Source organism: Dromiciops gliroides, chromosome 4 (assembly GCF_019393635.1).
Source record: "Dromiciops gliroides isolate mDroGli1 chromosome 4, mDroGli1.pri, whole genome shotgun sequence".
Taxonomy (NCBI): domain Eukaryota; kingdom Metazoa; phylum Chordata; class Mammalia; order Microbiotheria; family Microbiotheriidae; genus Dromiciops; species Dromiciops gliroides.
In genome coordinates, this window is record NC_057864.1 from 182,226,836 (window position 1) to 182,240,283 (window position 13,448).

Genomic DNA, 13,448 nt, shown 5'->3' on the forward strand with positions numbered 1-13,448 from the left:
TGTTCTACAAATTATAGTCTCAGAACACTGCCTGGGTCACTTTGAGGTTAAATGATTGGCCCAGGGTCACACAGTCAGTATGTGTCAGAGACAGGATCTGAACCTAAATCTTCCCAACTCCAGGATCAGCTCTCTATCTCCTACATCTCCCTGTTTCTCATTATTGGCAAATATCAGTGACAGATGGAGAAGTCAGCAGACACTTAAGAGACTTGCTTTTTGAATCCACTCACAGCTGGCTAATAATTTGGGTGATGCTGGTATGAGCGTCTCTTTTGAAGCCATCCTGTGAAGCCCTAGGCCCAGTAGCAAATAATAGTTATGAGATGGGTAATAATTTAATAACAACTCAAACTACACCTTTTTTTATGGGACTAGGAGTTCTTGGGCAAGTAAATAAGCAGACTAATTAGATGTTTCTATGGAAATTGATGGAAACATTAGAAAGGAAAACATCCTCCTTACAGTAACGCCCCCTCATAGGAGGCTATATAAATGTGTGAAGAAGGAAGAAGTCTGGCTTTTGACTTGGGGTTGGGTGGTGTGGACTATGGAGGTAGGATAAGGAAGGCATTGAAACGAAACTGAAATTGTCAGTGTTGACACTATGGCCTCCGATTGTGGTCCCCCAAAATGCTCTTCCTCAGCTGCTTTAAAAAGCCACTCTCAGCTTTCAGCTTCCAGGGCCCTCTCTGCCTGTACCAGCTGCCAACCAAGTGGTCGTCAAATCAGCTGGTGCCAGGCTAAGGTCTGTCCACCTAATGCCTGCCATCCAGTTTCCTATCGCTCTCCCATCTACCTCCTGAACAACTTCAGGGTATCCTCCTGTGGAGTGAGCTGCGGTGAAGGCAGCTTTGATAGCAATGAGAAAGAGACCATGCAGATATTAAATCAGCGCTTGGCTAACTACCTGGAGAAAGTGAAAAACCTGGAGCAGGAGAACGCCTACCTAGAGTGCAAGATCCGAGAACAGCATGAAAAACAGACCCCTATAGTGTGTCCTGATTACCTCTCTTATTTCAAGATCATAGAAGAGCTTCAGCAAAAGGTAATGATTCTCGCGTCTCAGTACAATCCAGCTTAGGACCTTTGACACAAAGGTATTTGCTAGAACTTAACATTTTTGGAAATAATAATAGCTAGCATTCATGTATAAGGTTTGCAAAGAGCGTTTCAAGCTGTTTTCTGTATATTTTTGGAGGGGATTCCTCAAGTAGGGATGAAAAATGTTATCTAAGGGTCACATCCAAAGTTGTATATCTCTTCATCATTGCAGAGATGCCCTTTGCTGTTGAATTGGACTACCTAGTACTAATAATAGCTGACAGTTCTAGAGACAATTAAGTAATAGAATGGATAGAATGCTGGTCTTAGAGTCAGGAATACCTGAATTCAAATACAGCCTCAGACACTTAGTAGGTGTGTACCCTGGTAAGTCACTTAAACCTTCTTTGCCTCAGTTTCCTCAGATATAAAAGTGAAAGTAATACTAGTACCTCCCTCCCAAGGTTTTTAAGGATCAAATTCAAGAATCAAATGAGATATGTATAAAGCATTGTATAATGTTAGCTATTATTATTTAGTCTTGAAAAACAGTTTTTAATTTATCAATTACAAAAGTATTCTGGGATCATAAACTGAACCATGAAGATTATTGAAAACATTAACTTTTCACTGGAGGCACCTTGGCACAGTAGATAGAGGACGAGCCATTGAGTCAGGAAAACATGGGAAACCTGGTCAAGGAACTCAGGGAACTCTCTCTAAGATGAAAAATTACAGATAGGGTGCCCCACATGGATGAAACCACAGATAGAGATTTTATTTTTAAAAGTCCTTCACAGCAGCTGAGATAGCACCAAAGGAAAACATCCTAGGAAGAACTGTTGACTTTCCAGTCTCATTCATTCGCACAATCTCTTAAATCCTAGATCTTGTGCACCAAAGCTGAAAATTCCAGGCTGGTCTCCCAAATAGACAACACTAAAGTGACCGCTGATGACTTCAGAGCAAAGTAAGCTCACTTGGACCCTTTCAAGATGTTGTTTTGTTCAAGGCCAGCCCAAGGTTAAGCATTCACTTGAGGACCAACTATGTCCCAATGGAGACACATGTAGGGGTCCAGCAAGGACCTTTCTTTTTCTTTTTCTTTTTCTTTTTCTTTTTTTTTGAAAAATGTTTTGTTAAAACCTTAATACTGAACCCTGATACAACCAACTAAATTTAATTACTAGCTATAGACATCCAAATTAATTAATTCCCATGCTTACAGAATTATAACATTTTAGTCACTCCCCTGGATTCTTCATCAAGGTTCAAAGGGAGTCTTTCTTTCCAACATAGTTAGGAAATGACTAATCCTCCTTCTTTCAGGAAAATCACAGTTTGATGTCATACTAGCAAATGTGTTTGCGTGTCTCTTTACTCCTGGTCCAGGGACAATTAAAAATGATTGTTAAAGGGTAAAGTTGAAAGAGTGGAGTTCACCTCTAAAATACTCCACAGTATAAAAGCTAGCAAATAGAGGGTCCATAGACAAACTTAAAGAGGATTTTTGCTGCTTGGATTTCTTACCTTTGGTTATTGAACCATCTGTTCCTTCCCCTTCTCTTACTTTCTCTCTCTTGGATTTAAAGGTATGAAATTGAAGTGTCCCAGCGGCAACTGGTGGAAACTGATATCAATGGCCTCCATCAAATCCTGAATAAACTGACCTTGTTCAAGGCTGACTTGGAAGGGCGAGTTGAGTCTCTGAAAGAGGAACTCCTTCACCTCAAACATAACCACGAAGAGGTTAGCAAAATACCAATAAAGTCATCAGGGATCCAAACCTCAGAATTGGCCATTTGTTGAGCCAGTCTTCCAAGTGGCCTTCCCTACCAAATGTTTCATTTCTATGTTTTTTAAGAAGAGTTAATTTGACTACTGCTGATCTACCCAAGCTGTTCCCATCTCAGTAGTATAGGTACAATGCAATATGCTCTTAAACGTTGTATAAGGGAACCTAGATTGAAAAATCAGAAGCTCCTCTGGCTTCTACTGTGATGGAGAAAAGCCACATTTTCTAGCCTAACATAAAGACTGAGGGAATTTCTCTAAGTGGGTTTATGCAATCCTGGCTTTCAATTAACACAGTTGAGAAAAGTGATCTCTCATGACTCTAGTCCCCTATACTGCTTTATTCCATTGGTTGTCCTCAGAAATATTTCAAAGCCCTTTACAATTCAAGTTTTTGGGGGGATAGTGGGAGAGGTAAGTAAGGGTAGAGATCTTAACCCAATCCACTATATAGTACCTTTCTTTTTTAATTATTCTTGCTAAGAAGTTGCTCTACTCTATTTTTCCCATGTAATTTCTATGCCCTAGTGCAAAACCCTCCTCACCTCATCTTAGTTTCAGCTTGGCTTATCAATGTTCTAGTCAATCCTTTCTTCAGAACTACCATTAAGAATTTAGGAAACTAACTGCTGATACTCAGTGGAACCTAGAAAGAGGCTATTGTCCTGTGAAATGTGGTAATAATCCATTCATTGAACAAGTTCTCTTTTTTTCCCTTTCTCTAGGAAGTGAATTCATTACAGTGCCAACTTGGTGACAGACTCAACATAGAAGTGAATGCTGCCCCTTCTGTTGACCTGAATGAGGCACTGCAAAAAATGAGATGCAAATATGAGACTTTGGTGGAGACTAACCGCAGAGATGTTGAAGAATGGTTCAACACCCAGGTGGGCTACCTTGAGATAGACAAGCACAAGTACATACACACACATATACTTGCACACATGCACACACACATATTTGCATTTAGAAAAGCTCCCATCACCTTTTAATGCCATTTTAAAAAAATGTTAAAATATGTTATCTGTGCCTCAGTTGCAGGAACTGAGCCAGCAGGTGGTATCCAGCTCAGAAGAGCAACAATACTTCCAGAAGGAGATCTGTGATCTGAGGCGCACCATCAGTGCTCTGGAGATCGAGCTGCAGGCCCAGCACAGCCTGGTGTGTAGCCCATAGGAGTTGGCAAAGCCTATTATGCATTGACTTCTGTAGATATGGGATGATTCAGTGTAGGAGGTGAGTTCAATTAACTTAGGAGCTTCCTTTGCCATCTAGTCCTTGGCATCCTCTGAAGCCAAAATGGCAAAAGATCAAAAGCTTTGGCATCAGGGCTGGCCCTTAGTGTAGGCAGAGTTTGTGGTCATCTGTATGCTATGATTTCATCATGCTGTAAATTGAGAGCTAGAAGACACCCGAAAGGTCATCTGGCTCATCCCCTTCCTTTTACACCTGAAGAAACTGATTTTGATTAAGTACTAGACCATGCTCCCATGGCATTCACACCCATGCCCTTCAACTCCAAATCTATTGCTATTTCCAATCCTCCTTCCAAGGATTCTAGGTTTCCTTTGCAACTCACCGCCTTTCTACCCAGTGAAGCCTGGGATTATACCAACTGAGCTAATATATGTTAAGCACTTTGTAAAATTTAAAGCCTATATAAATGTTGGCTATTATTAGTTTTATTATTAGTGTCATTAGCACTTTAATCCCTTTAAAATTTCTTAACTCGATCCTTCAGTGTTTCTCTTTTCTCTCTCCATGTCATCTTTTAAAATGAAAATGCTCCTGGCTGGGTCAATGGATAAGTCCCTATATCTTAAAATGAATGAGCTTAAAAAGGCTCCTTTCTTAGAGTCTTCCCTTAAGCATAGCAGTGTGGGTAACACTGGCAACCTAGGGGAGGGGTGGGGGAAGGAAGGAGACCCTGAAAGGAGAGAGAGTGGAAAGAGTGTTAGAACTGGAATGAAAAGATCCAGGTTCAAATTTGTCTGCTTTTGGCAAGTGAGTCAAGTGCCCTAGACCTCGGTTTCCTCTAAGGTCAAGTAAAGGGATTAGATTATATAACTTTGATAGGACATTTTGGGTCTAACTTTATGATTCTTTTGTTGTTGTTGTTGTTGTTGTTGTTTGTTTTGTGGGGCAATGAGGATTAAGTGACTTGCCAAGGGTCATGCAGCTACTAAGTGTCAAGTGTCTGAGGCCACATTTGAACTCTGGTCCTCCTGAATTCCGGGCCGGTGCTTTATCCAATGTGCCACCTAGCTGCCCCACAACTTTATGATTCTAAGGAAAGAGGACATACAAAGTGCAGAGAGGGAGGTTAAGGGAAGATAAACTTACCCACTTCACATTGGTGTCTAAGATTTGAACCTATTTAGCAAATAATGAAAGGCTACTAGATGGTGAATTGGATAGAGTGTTAAGCCTGGGGTCAGGAAGACCTGGGTTCAAATCTTGTACCAACTTGGCACTTGCCAACTCAGACACTTACTAGCTGTATGACCCTAGGAAAGTCACTTAAGCCTGTCCCTGTTTTCCCATCTGTAAAATGAACTGGTAAAGGAAGTAACAAATTGGTATCTTTGCTAAGAAAATGTCAAATAGGGTCATTAAGTGTAGAATTCTACTAAAAACAATTCAACAATAAACAATAAAGTAGAAAATGAAAGTACTTAAAGATCAAGGGAAGTTGATACCTTTTAATACAAGGGTCAAGATTTTAAATCATAGTTATCATGGACGAAGCAAATATACCAACTTCAAAAGAACATCCATTAAATAGTCAATTCATACCATAAGATTTATTTTGAAAAAGATGCACAAATTCTTTAAATCACCTTGCAGAAAACTATATTTAATCTCTTTTGGCCTTAGTTTCCCAATATGTAAAATGAGGCTAGAGTAGATGACCTATAAGATCTACTCCAGCTCTGATTCTATGATCTTAAAGAATAAGAAGTATACTTATAAAATTATTCTAACCTGTACAATTCATCACCTAAAATGTGATACGGCTTGATTTTTCCTTTACATCACCAAGGAGCACAAAGCAGAAAGAATAACTCTTCATAATCAACTGTTAACTTCATTTCTCTTTTGGTCTTAAGAGAGTTTCTCAGGAATGCATCCTGTCAGAAACAGAGGGCCGCTATGCCCTCCAGCTATCCCAGATCCAGTGTCTCATTGAGAGCATGGAATCCCAGCTGGCCGAGATCAGATGTACACTGGATAGGCAGAATCAAGAGTACCAGATCCTGCTAGATTTGAAGTCCAAGTTGGAGTGTGAGATCGCCACATATCGACATCTTCTGGAGAACACCGACTGCAGGTATGCGAAATGAGTTCTGCAAACAAAGGGCTGTTGAGTGGGTGCTCTGAACTGATGATACCTTTGGTGGCTTTTCTAGTCATGGAGAAAGGTTTGGACAGAGGGAGCCACAAGATCTTAAGGAAGTACTCTGATAACCAAAGCTGAGATCCATAAGAGGGCTTAACAGGGATAGTCCCAAAGTCTGGAGTCAAGGAGAAAACGAATGCTATGCAACAAAAGGGTTTGGTTTTTTTGTTTGTTTTGTTTTGTTTTTCCTTTTTCTCTATGAGGGGCTAAATGATTCATATAAGAAGTGAGCCAGAGATACTGATTTCTTAAGCATCACACTCTATAACCACAGACACACAACCTAATACTATATAAGTAGACTTTAAAACCCTATAATAAGAACCCTCCAAAACACAGCAGAATGTGTTGTTGTTGAGTAATTCAGTTGTGTCTGACTCTCTGTGACCCCATTTTGGGCTTTATTGGCAAAGATACCAGAGTAGTTTGCCATTTTTCTTTCTCCAGATTATTTTACATATGAACAATTGAAGCAAACAGGCTTACATGACTTGCCCAGGGTGCCCCAGCTAGGAAGTGGCTGAGGCCAGGTTTGAACTCAGGTCCTCCTGACTCCAGGGCCAGTGCTCTGTCCACTGCACCACCTAGCTGCCACCAGAATCTGTTACACAGATTCTATTAAACAGATCTTTGCATGAGACTTTTATGTGGTGTAGTGGATAACACCAAGGTTGACTAAAGAAGACCTGAGTTCAAATCCAGTCTCAGATTTTCCTTGCTGGGGGATCCTAGATGACCTCCATTTGCTTCAGCTTCCTCATCTGTAAAGTGGGGTAATAATAGCACCTACCACCCAGGCTATGAGAATCAAATGAGATAATAAGTGTGAAGCACCTGGCACTTAGTAAACACCAGAGGCAATTAGATGGCACAATACAAATAGCACTTGACCTGGAATCAGGACAAAGCTGAGTTCAAATCCTGCCTCAGACACTTATTAGATGTGACACCAGGCAAGTTACCCTCTCTCAGTCTCCAATTTCCCATCTATAAAATGTTGTTGTTGTTATTATTATTACCAGGATTTCCATAACAATGATAATGAAGCACTCAACACAAGGACCTTCTGAATCATCAAAGAAATGTTATGTTGTACTCAGTAGCATTTTATCATCACATGTATCTTATTAATAGAAAGGCAAGGAGATGTAGCAGATAGAACTTGAGACCTCTAGTCAAGAAAACCTGGGCTTAAACCCTGTCTCTGACACTTCATTGCTATGAACCCATGGACTATTCATTTTACCTCTTGAAGCCTCAGTTTTCCTAATCTGTAAAATGGAAGCAATAGCCTCGACAATGCCTACTTCACAAAGTTGCTATGAGGGTCAAATGAGATGACTTCTGGAAAGCACTTTGCCAACCTTAGAATACTATAGTAATGCCAGCTGCTCTCATCATTGTAAGATGATGCAATATAATTTGGCAGCTACACAGCCAGTCTAGAAGGTAGGAAGATTTAGGATCCTACCTCTGACACCTATTAGTCACAGCTCCCTATCATATAATATATGCTAAGCAATTCTCTGTTGTTGTAGCTCAATCCAACTCTTCATGGCCCTGTCTGGGGGTTTTCTTGACAAAGATACTGCGGTGGTTTGCCATTTCTTTCTCCACCTCATTTTACATGTGAGGAAATTGAGGCACACTAGGAATAAGTGACTGGCCCAGAGTCACACAGCTAGTAAGTGTCTGAGGCCAGATTTCAACTCAGGAAGAGGAGTCTTCCTGATTCCCAGGCCAGTGCTCTATCCTGCCCACCTAGCTTCCTCAAGAAACTCTCTAAGACTCTCTGTTGATGAGTTGTCAATCTAAGTCTATAAAGGAAGCTTCCACATTGGGAGTTATCTATACCAATGGCATCCCTAGTGTAGTCCTCAAAAATTCACGTGGCTCAATGGATAGAGCACTGCACCTGGACTCAGGAAGACCCAAGTTCAAGTTGAGCCTCAGACATTTATTAGATGTATTACCTCGGACAATCATTTAAACTTTGTCTGCCTCAACTTTTAGGGACAGCTAAGTGGCACAGTGGATAGAGCACTGGCCCTGGAGTCAGGAGGATATGAGTTCAGATCTGTCCTCCAGACACTTACTAGCTGTGTGACCCTGGGCAAGTCACTTAACCCCAATTGCCTTTAAAAAAATCTGGGGCCATTTCCAGTAGTCCTGAGATATCTATATCTAAATCTATCTATCTATCTATCTATCTATCTATCTATCTATCTATCTATCTATCTATCTATCTATCTATCTAATCTATCTATCTCGATCTCAATCTCGATCTCAATCTCGATCTATATATCTAAATCTATATCTATCTATCCATCTCTATCTCTAGATAGAGATAGAGATAGATAGAGATAGATAGATAGAGATAGATAGATATATATTGCCACTGGATCCAAATGGCTTTGGGGGAGAGAGGGAGGTTAGTGACCTTGCACAGTCCTCCCTCACTTAAATCCAATTCAGTGCATATCATGACATTACCTCCCAATGGCATGGTTCTCTTCAAAACTGAAGGACAAACAACAACAGCCTCAACTTCCTCATCTATAAAATGGGTATAAAAATAGCATCTCCCTCCCAGGACTGGTGTTTGTAAAGAACTTTGCAAACCTTAAATTCCTATATAAATGCTATTATTGTTATTGTTTTTATATTATTTTAGTGTATTTCAACAATATAATTTTTGGATATATTCTTTAATATACATCAGTCATTCGAATGTTATTATTCCTTATGTGCCCACCTCCTAAAGGAATGATACTTTTGTGATTTGGGATATTACTAGGATCTAGAGAAAGGTCATGGATCTATGTGTTATGGACCCTGTTGGAAGTTTGATGAAACCTATGGACATAATATAACATAATAATGTTATGTTTTGTAAAGTTTATGATTAAAGGAAAAGCTAAATGTTTCCATTTGAGGCTAGTGAAAATAAAGATGTGGCTTTTTTTCTTTTCATGTTCATAGATGCCTTGAAATCTATTTATGAATCCTTTGGGGGAGGGGGTTTAGAGGGGCTATGGAGTCCTAAGGTAAGAACCCCTCATCATTATTGTTGTTTGTCCTTCATTCTCAAAGAGGACCAATGACATCAGGAGGATCTTGACCTGCAAGTGAATTGGATTTAAGGGAGATAGAACTGTGCAAAGTCATCAGCTTCACTCTCTCCTTCAGAGCCATCGGAGTCCATTGACAAGACATAGGTCAGGATGACTGGCAATGGCTACATATGCAGTGGGAGACCTTGACCTTTTTAAACTAAGGTCTTTCCCTGGTCTCAGACCCCTCATCAAAGGGAAAAGTGGATTATATGTAGACATAGCTTATTATTATTGTTAGGATGGCTCTCAATTAACCAGAATCTTCTAGTAACTTGAAGACCCTATTTCCCAGCTATGTCGAATAACAGGGATTGACCGGAATTCAATTAATTCCTATTTAATTCTAGAAATATTTGTTAATTATCTGCTAGATGCATATAAAATACCATACTGGGCATTGCAGAAATAAGACACATTTCTTGCCCTTGAGAAACTTACAATCCAATAGAGGCAATCTCATGAGATTTAGTGCTTCTTAAAACTCTCTGAAGACTGTTTTCCAATAACTTCAATCTGCTTATGTGAACCTTTATTTTAATTATTTTCTCTACATAAATTGAGAACTTAAAGAGCAAATTGTGAAGGGGATTATTTCGCATGATTTATGTTCAACAATTTGTTGTTATAATCATTCTCCTCCCGTTATCATTTTTTAAAATGTCACCAATACTTTCTGATTAAGCCCTACTTTAAATTGTGTGATGTTGTTTCCTAGACTTCCCAGCAATCCATGTGCCATGGAATGTAAGCCTTCACCTTGTGTGCCCTGCAAATCCCAGACCATGGAATGTACAGTCCCAGTTTATGTAGCATGCAATCCTTGTGCACCTTCAGTTTGCAACCTAAGAGCTAAGCCCTGTGATTTCTTCTCATCTCTGCCGGGTCTCATCGCCAGAATCTATACCCTCACCCAGGAGTTCCAGGACGGGAAGGTCATTTCTTCTCGAGAACATGTACAACCTTATTTCATCCCACGCCTCGTAGTCCAATTTGCCAAGGGAAACAAAGAAGGATTCAGCTAAACGAGTGAGAAGATACTATATATCCCATTCACAATCTTTCAAAAATACTGTCTTCTCTGTCCCTCAGTATTTAGTTTCTTAGTCCTGTAGTGTGTTTCCATTATAGGCTTCAGACTTTCCTAGTTTTCAACATAAACCTATAGTGTCATAGATTTAGATAGTATCATGGGTGACAGTTTAGAGATTGTCTAATCCAACCTTCTTATTTTGTAGAGGAAGAGACAGAGGCTCAGAAAGCTTATCTGTCCAAAGTCAATTAATTCAATTTGATTCAATTCGATAAGCATTTACTAAACACTTACTATAAGCTAAACACTGTGCTTGATGAGAACTCACAAAGATAAAAAATAAAAACAATAATAACAATGACAATACCTAGCATTTACATGGCACTTTAGAACTTGGAAAATGCTTTGCTTATTTGTTCATTGAATCATCCCAACTCTGTGCTGTTAGCACAGGATGTCCAACATGTAGTAGATACTGACTAAGTGATGTAGGATCTGTTATTAAGCCCCTTTTACAGTTGAAGAAACTAGGGGCAGCTAGGTGGCACAGTGGATAAAGCACTGGCCCTGGAGTCAGGAGTACCTGAGTTCAAATCCAGCTTCAGACACTTAACATTTACTAGCTGTGTGACCCTGGGCAAGTCATTTAACCCCAATTGCCTCACTAAAAAACAAAACAAACAAACAAACAGATGAAGAAACTGAGAAACAAAGAGGTTAAAGTGACTTGCCCAGGGTCTCACAGCTATTAAGTGTCTAAGGCAGGATTTGAACTGACTCCAAGTGCTGTGGTCTATCCACTGTGCTACCTAGCTGCCCTAAGTCTTTGCTTTGAAGGAACCTGTTATAGTTATGAAAGAATATGGAATTTAGAATCAGAGGATGTGGTTGTGAATCTGGTTCAGGTAATTGCTACCTATATGACCTTGGACAAGTCACTTCCTGTCTCTGGGCTATAAAAATATCTACAATAGCAATAGACACAAACTATTTGCAAAGTCAATTGAGGAAGGAAGGAGGGGAACACATAGCTAATGAGTGTCAAAGCTCAGAAACACACACAGGTCATCAGACTCCAAATGACCAGAAGCATCTTTGTTATTGTCCTAATAAATCACATTTCTTTGCCCTGGCTTTTTGGATTCCACATGAGCCCTAAGAGTTAATTAATAAATGCCCAGAAAGATGTACTAAGGTACCTGACTTCCCAGATACCAGACGACCCACCCATCCACCCCCTCTTTTGCATATCCAGGCCTTGTTTATTTATTCTCTGCACTGGAGCTGGTTGGACAAGTTCTTTCACAAGAATTGTTTTTGGTCACGGCACAGGAAGGTGGAAATATAAAATTAAGTATCCCAAACTCAACCTCCCAATTAGCCCTTTTAATAGAGACAGGGTGTAGGATTTTATTTCTATTGGGAATTCCTGGATGAGGGAACTCCATCTATCAGTGCTGGTCATTACCTTCTAGTTTTAGAGAGTTGCTGAAGGCACTGAGAGGTTAAATATCTTTCCTGGACCCCAAAGCCTACATGGGTCAATGGCTGGACTTGAACAACATTCTGAAGAGAGCACAGCCTCCCTCCCCAGAAATATCTGCTATTCCTACTTCTATTCTTTGGGGCCCCAGAGGCATCTAGAGGTGGTGCCTCTTAGTGATTAGTATAATCTCTGGCAATGGCCTCCTCTTAAGCAGTATGGCCTGGTGGCTAATTTGGACTTGCTTTCAGGATGATATGGTTTCAAATCAGTCCATGGACACTTACTCCATGACTATGGACAAGTCACTTAAGATGTCTCTGGCAGCAACTAACTGTGTGAATGTGGGCAAATTATTTAAAACCTTTTTGACTATGTTATAATAATAACTAGCATTTATATGTTTTAAGATCTATAAAGCACATTGCACATGTCATCTCATTCTATCCTCACAATTCTGAGAAGTCAGTACTACAATGATCCACATTTTACAGAAAAGGAAGCTGAAGAATAGACTCACTCAGGGTGACACACCTAGTAAGTGTCTGGGGGCAGATCTGAACTCCAGTCTTCCAGACTCCAAGTCCAATAATCTATCCAAGATGGCACCCAGCTACCTAGGCTTCACTTTTCTTAAGTGGAGGGAGTTTCTTTATCAAGGAAACCACAGATCCTTGATGTCATGTCAATGGCATCTCAAAGTGGATCCAACCAGATGGATTTTCTTTTAGGAATTATTTTACATCTTCTGTGCCTACTGTAAATAAAACCAGACTCCATGTTTTCTAAACACAACTCCCTCCAAGTCCACACATTCCAATGGTGGCACTTCCTGCACTTGCTGGTTCCTGCTAACAACAGATGTTCTATCAGCTTGCTTCTTCTCTACTTCCTCATATCCAACTCTCTCCTTAGTAATCCATGATAAACTTCTTCTCCATTAATTTGCCAATTTTATCATACGCCTGGAATTTTAATATTCCACTGCATTTGAATAAAAACTATAATAATGTGTTCAGAGTTCTTGCAAACAATCTTCATTCAATAAAGCAGTTTTTGAAAGTCTTGGATTTGTGTGGCAGAAATTTATTATTATGAGACTTACACATTTCATGGTAGTCTGATACCTGCATTAACTAAGTCATGACTCTGCTGTGGGTTTGAAATCACTCATCTGTACACTTAGGTCAAGAAAAATATAACTGACACTCAGCACTCATATGTATGTTAGTGTGTGTGTGTATATATATGTATGTATGTCTACACAAATATACATTTATACACATGTATACATATATACCTATGTATATGTACGTATATATTTTAAAGTATGTGCATATACACATCTATACGTACATATTTGTGTGTATATCTATATATATATTTGTGTGTGTGTGTCTGTGTGTGTGTGTGTCTGTGTGTGTGTATTGGGGAGGGGGACAATGAAGTGTCTGGGGTCAAATTTGAACTCAAGAAAATTAAGCTTCCTGGACTCCAGGCCCAGCATTCTATCCACTGTACCACCTAGCTGCCCATTCTCTCAATTACCCATCCCTCACCTTTTGTGTGGCCCGGACCCCT

The 13,448-nt window shown here is 39.8% G+C and overlaps 1 protein-coding gene across 1 annotated transcript; it reads left to right on the plus strand.

The window, feature by feature from the left end:
* The first annotated feature begins 607 nt into the window (after positions 1-607).
* Positions 608-10,376, plus strand: LOC122755094 (keratin, type I cuticular Ha4-like). Its single transcript, XM_044003462.1, has 7 exons — positions 608-1,048; positions 1,932-2,014; positions 2,637-2,793; positions 3,564-3,725; positions 3,874-3,999; positions 5,949-6,169; positions 10,070-10,376. The coding sequence occupies exons 1-7, from the start codon at positions 608-610 to the stop codon at positions 10,374-10,376; spliced, it is 1,497 nt and encodes a 498-aa protein (XP_043859397.1).
* The last annotated feature ends 3,072 nt before the right edge of the window (positions 10,377-13,448 follow it).

Bases quoted from the DNA above. Each gene is read 5' to 3' on its own strand.
- LOC122755094 (XM_044003462.1), top strand. From the start codon at position 608: ATGGCCTCCGATTGTGGTCCCCCAAAATGCTCTTCCTCAGCTGCTTTA. The intron at 2,015-2,636 runs GTAAGCTCACTT...TTGGATTTAAAG, and splicing joins GCTGATGACTTCAGAGCAAA to GTATGAAATTGAAGTGTCCC. The intron at 3,726-3,873 runs GTGGGCTACCTT...TCTGTGCCTCAG, and splicing joins AAGAATGGTTCAACACCCAG to TTGCAGGAACTGAGCCAGCA.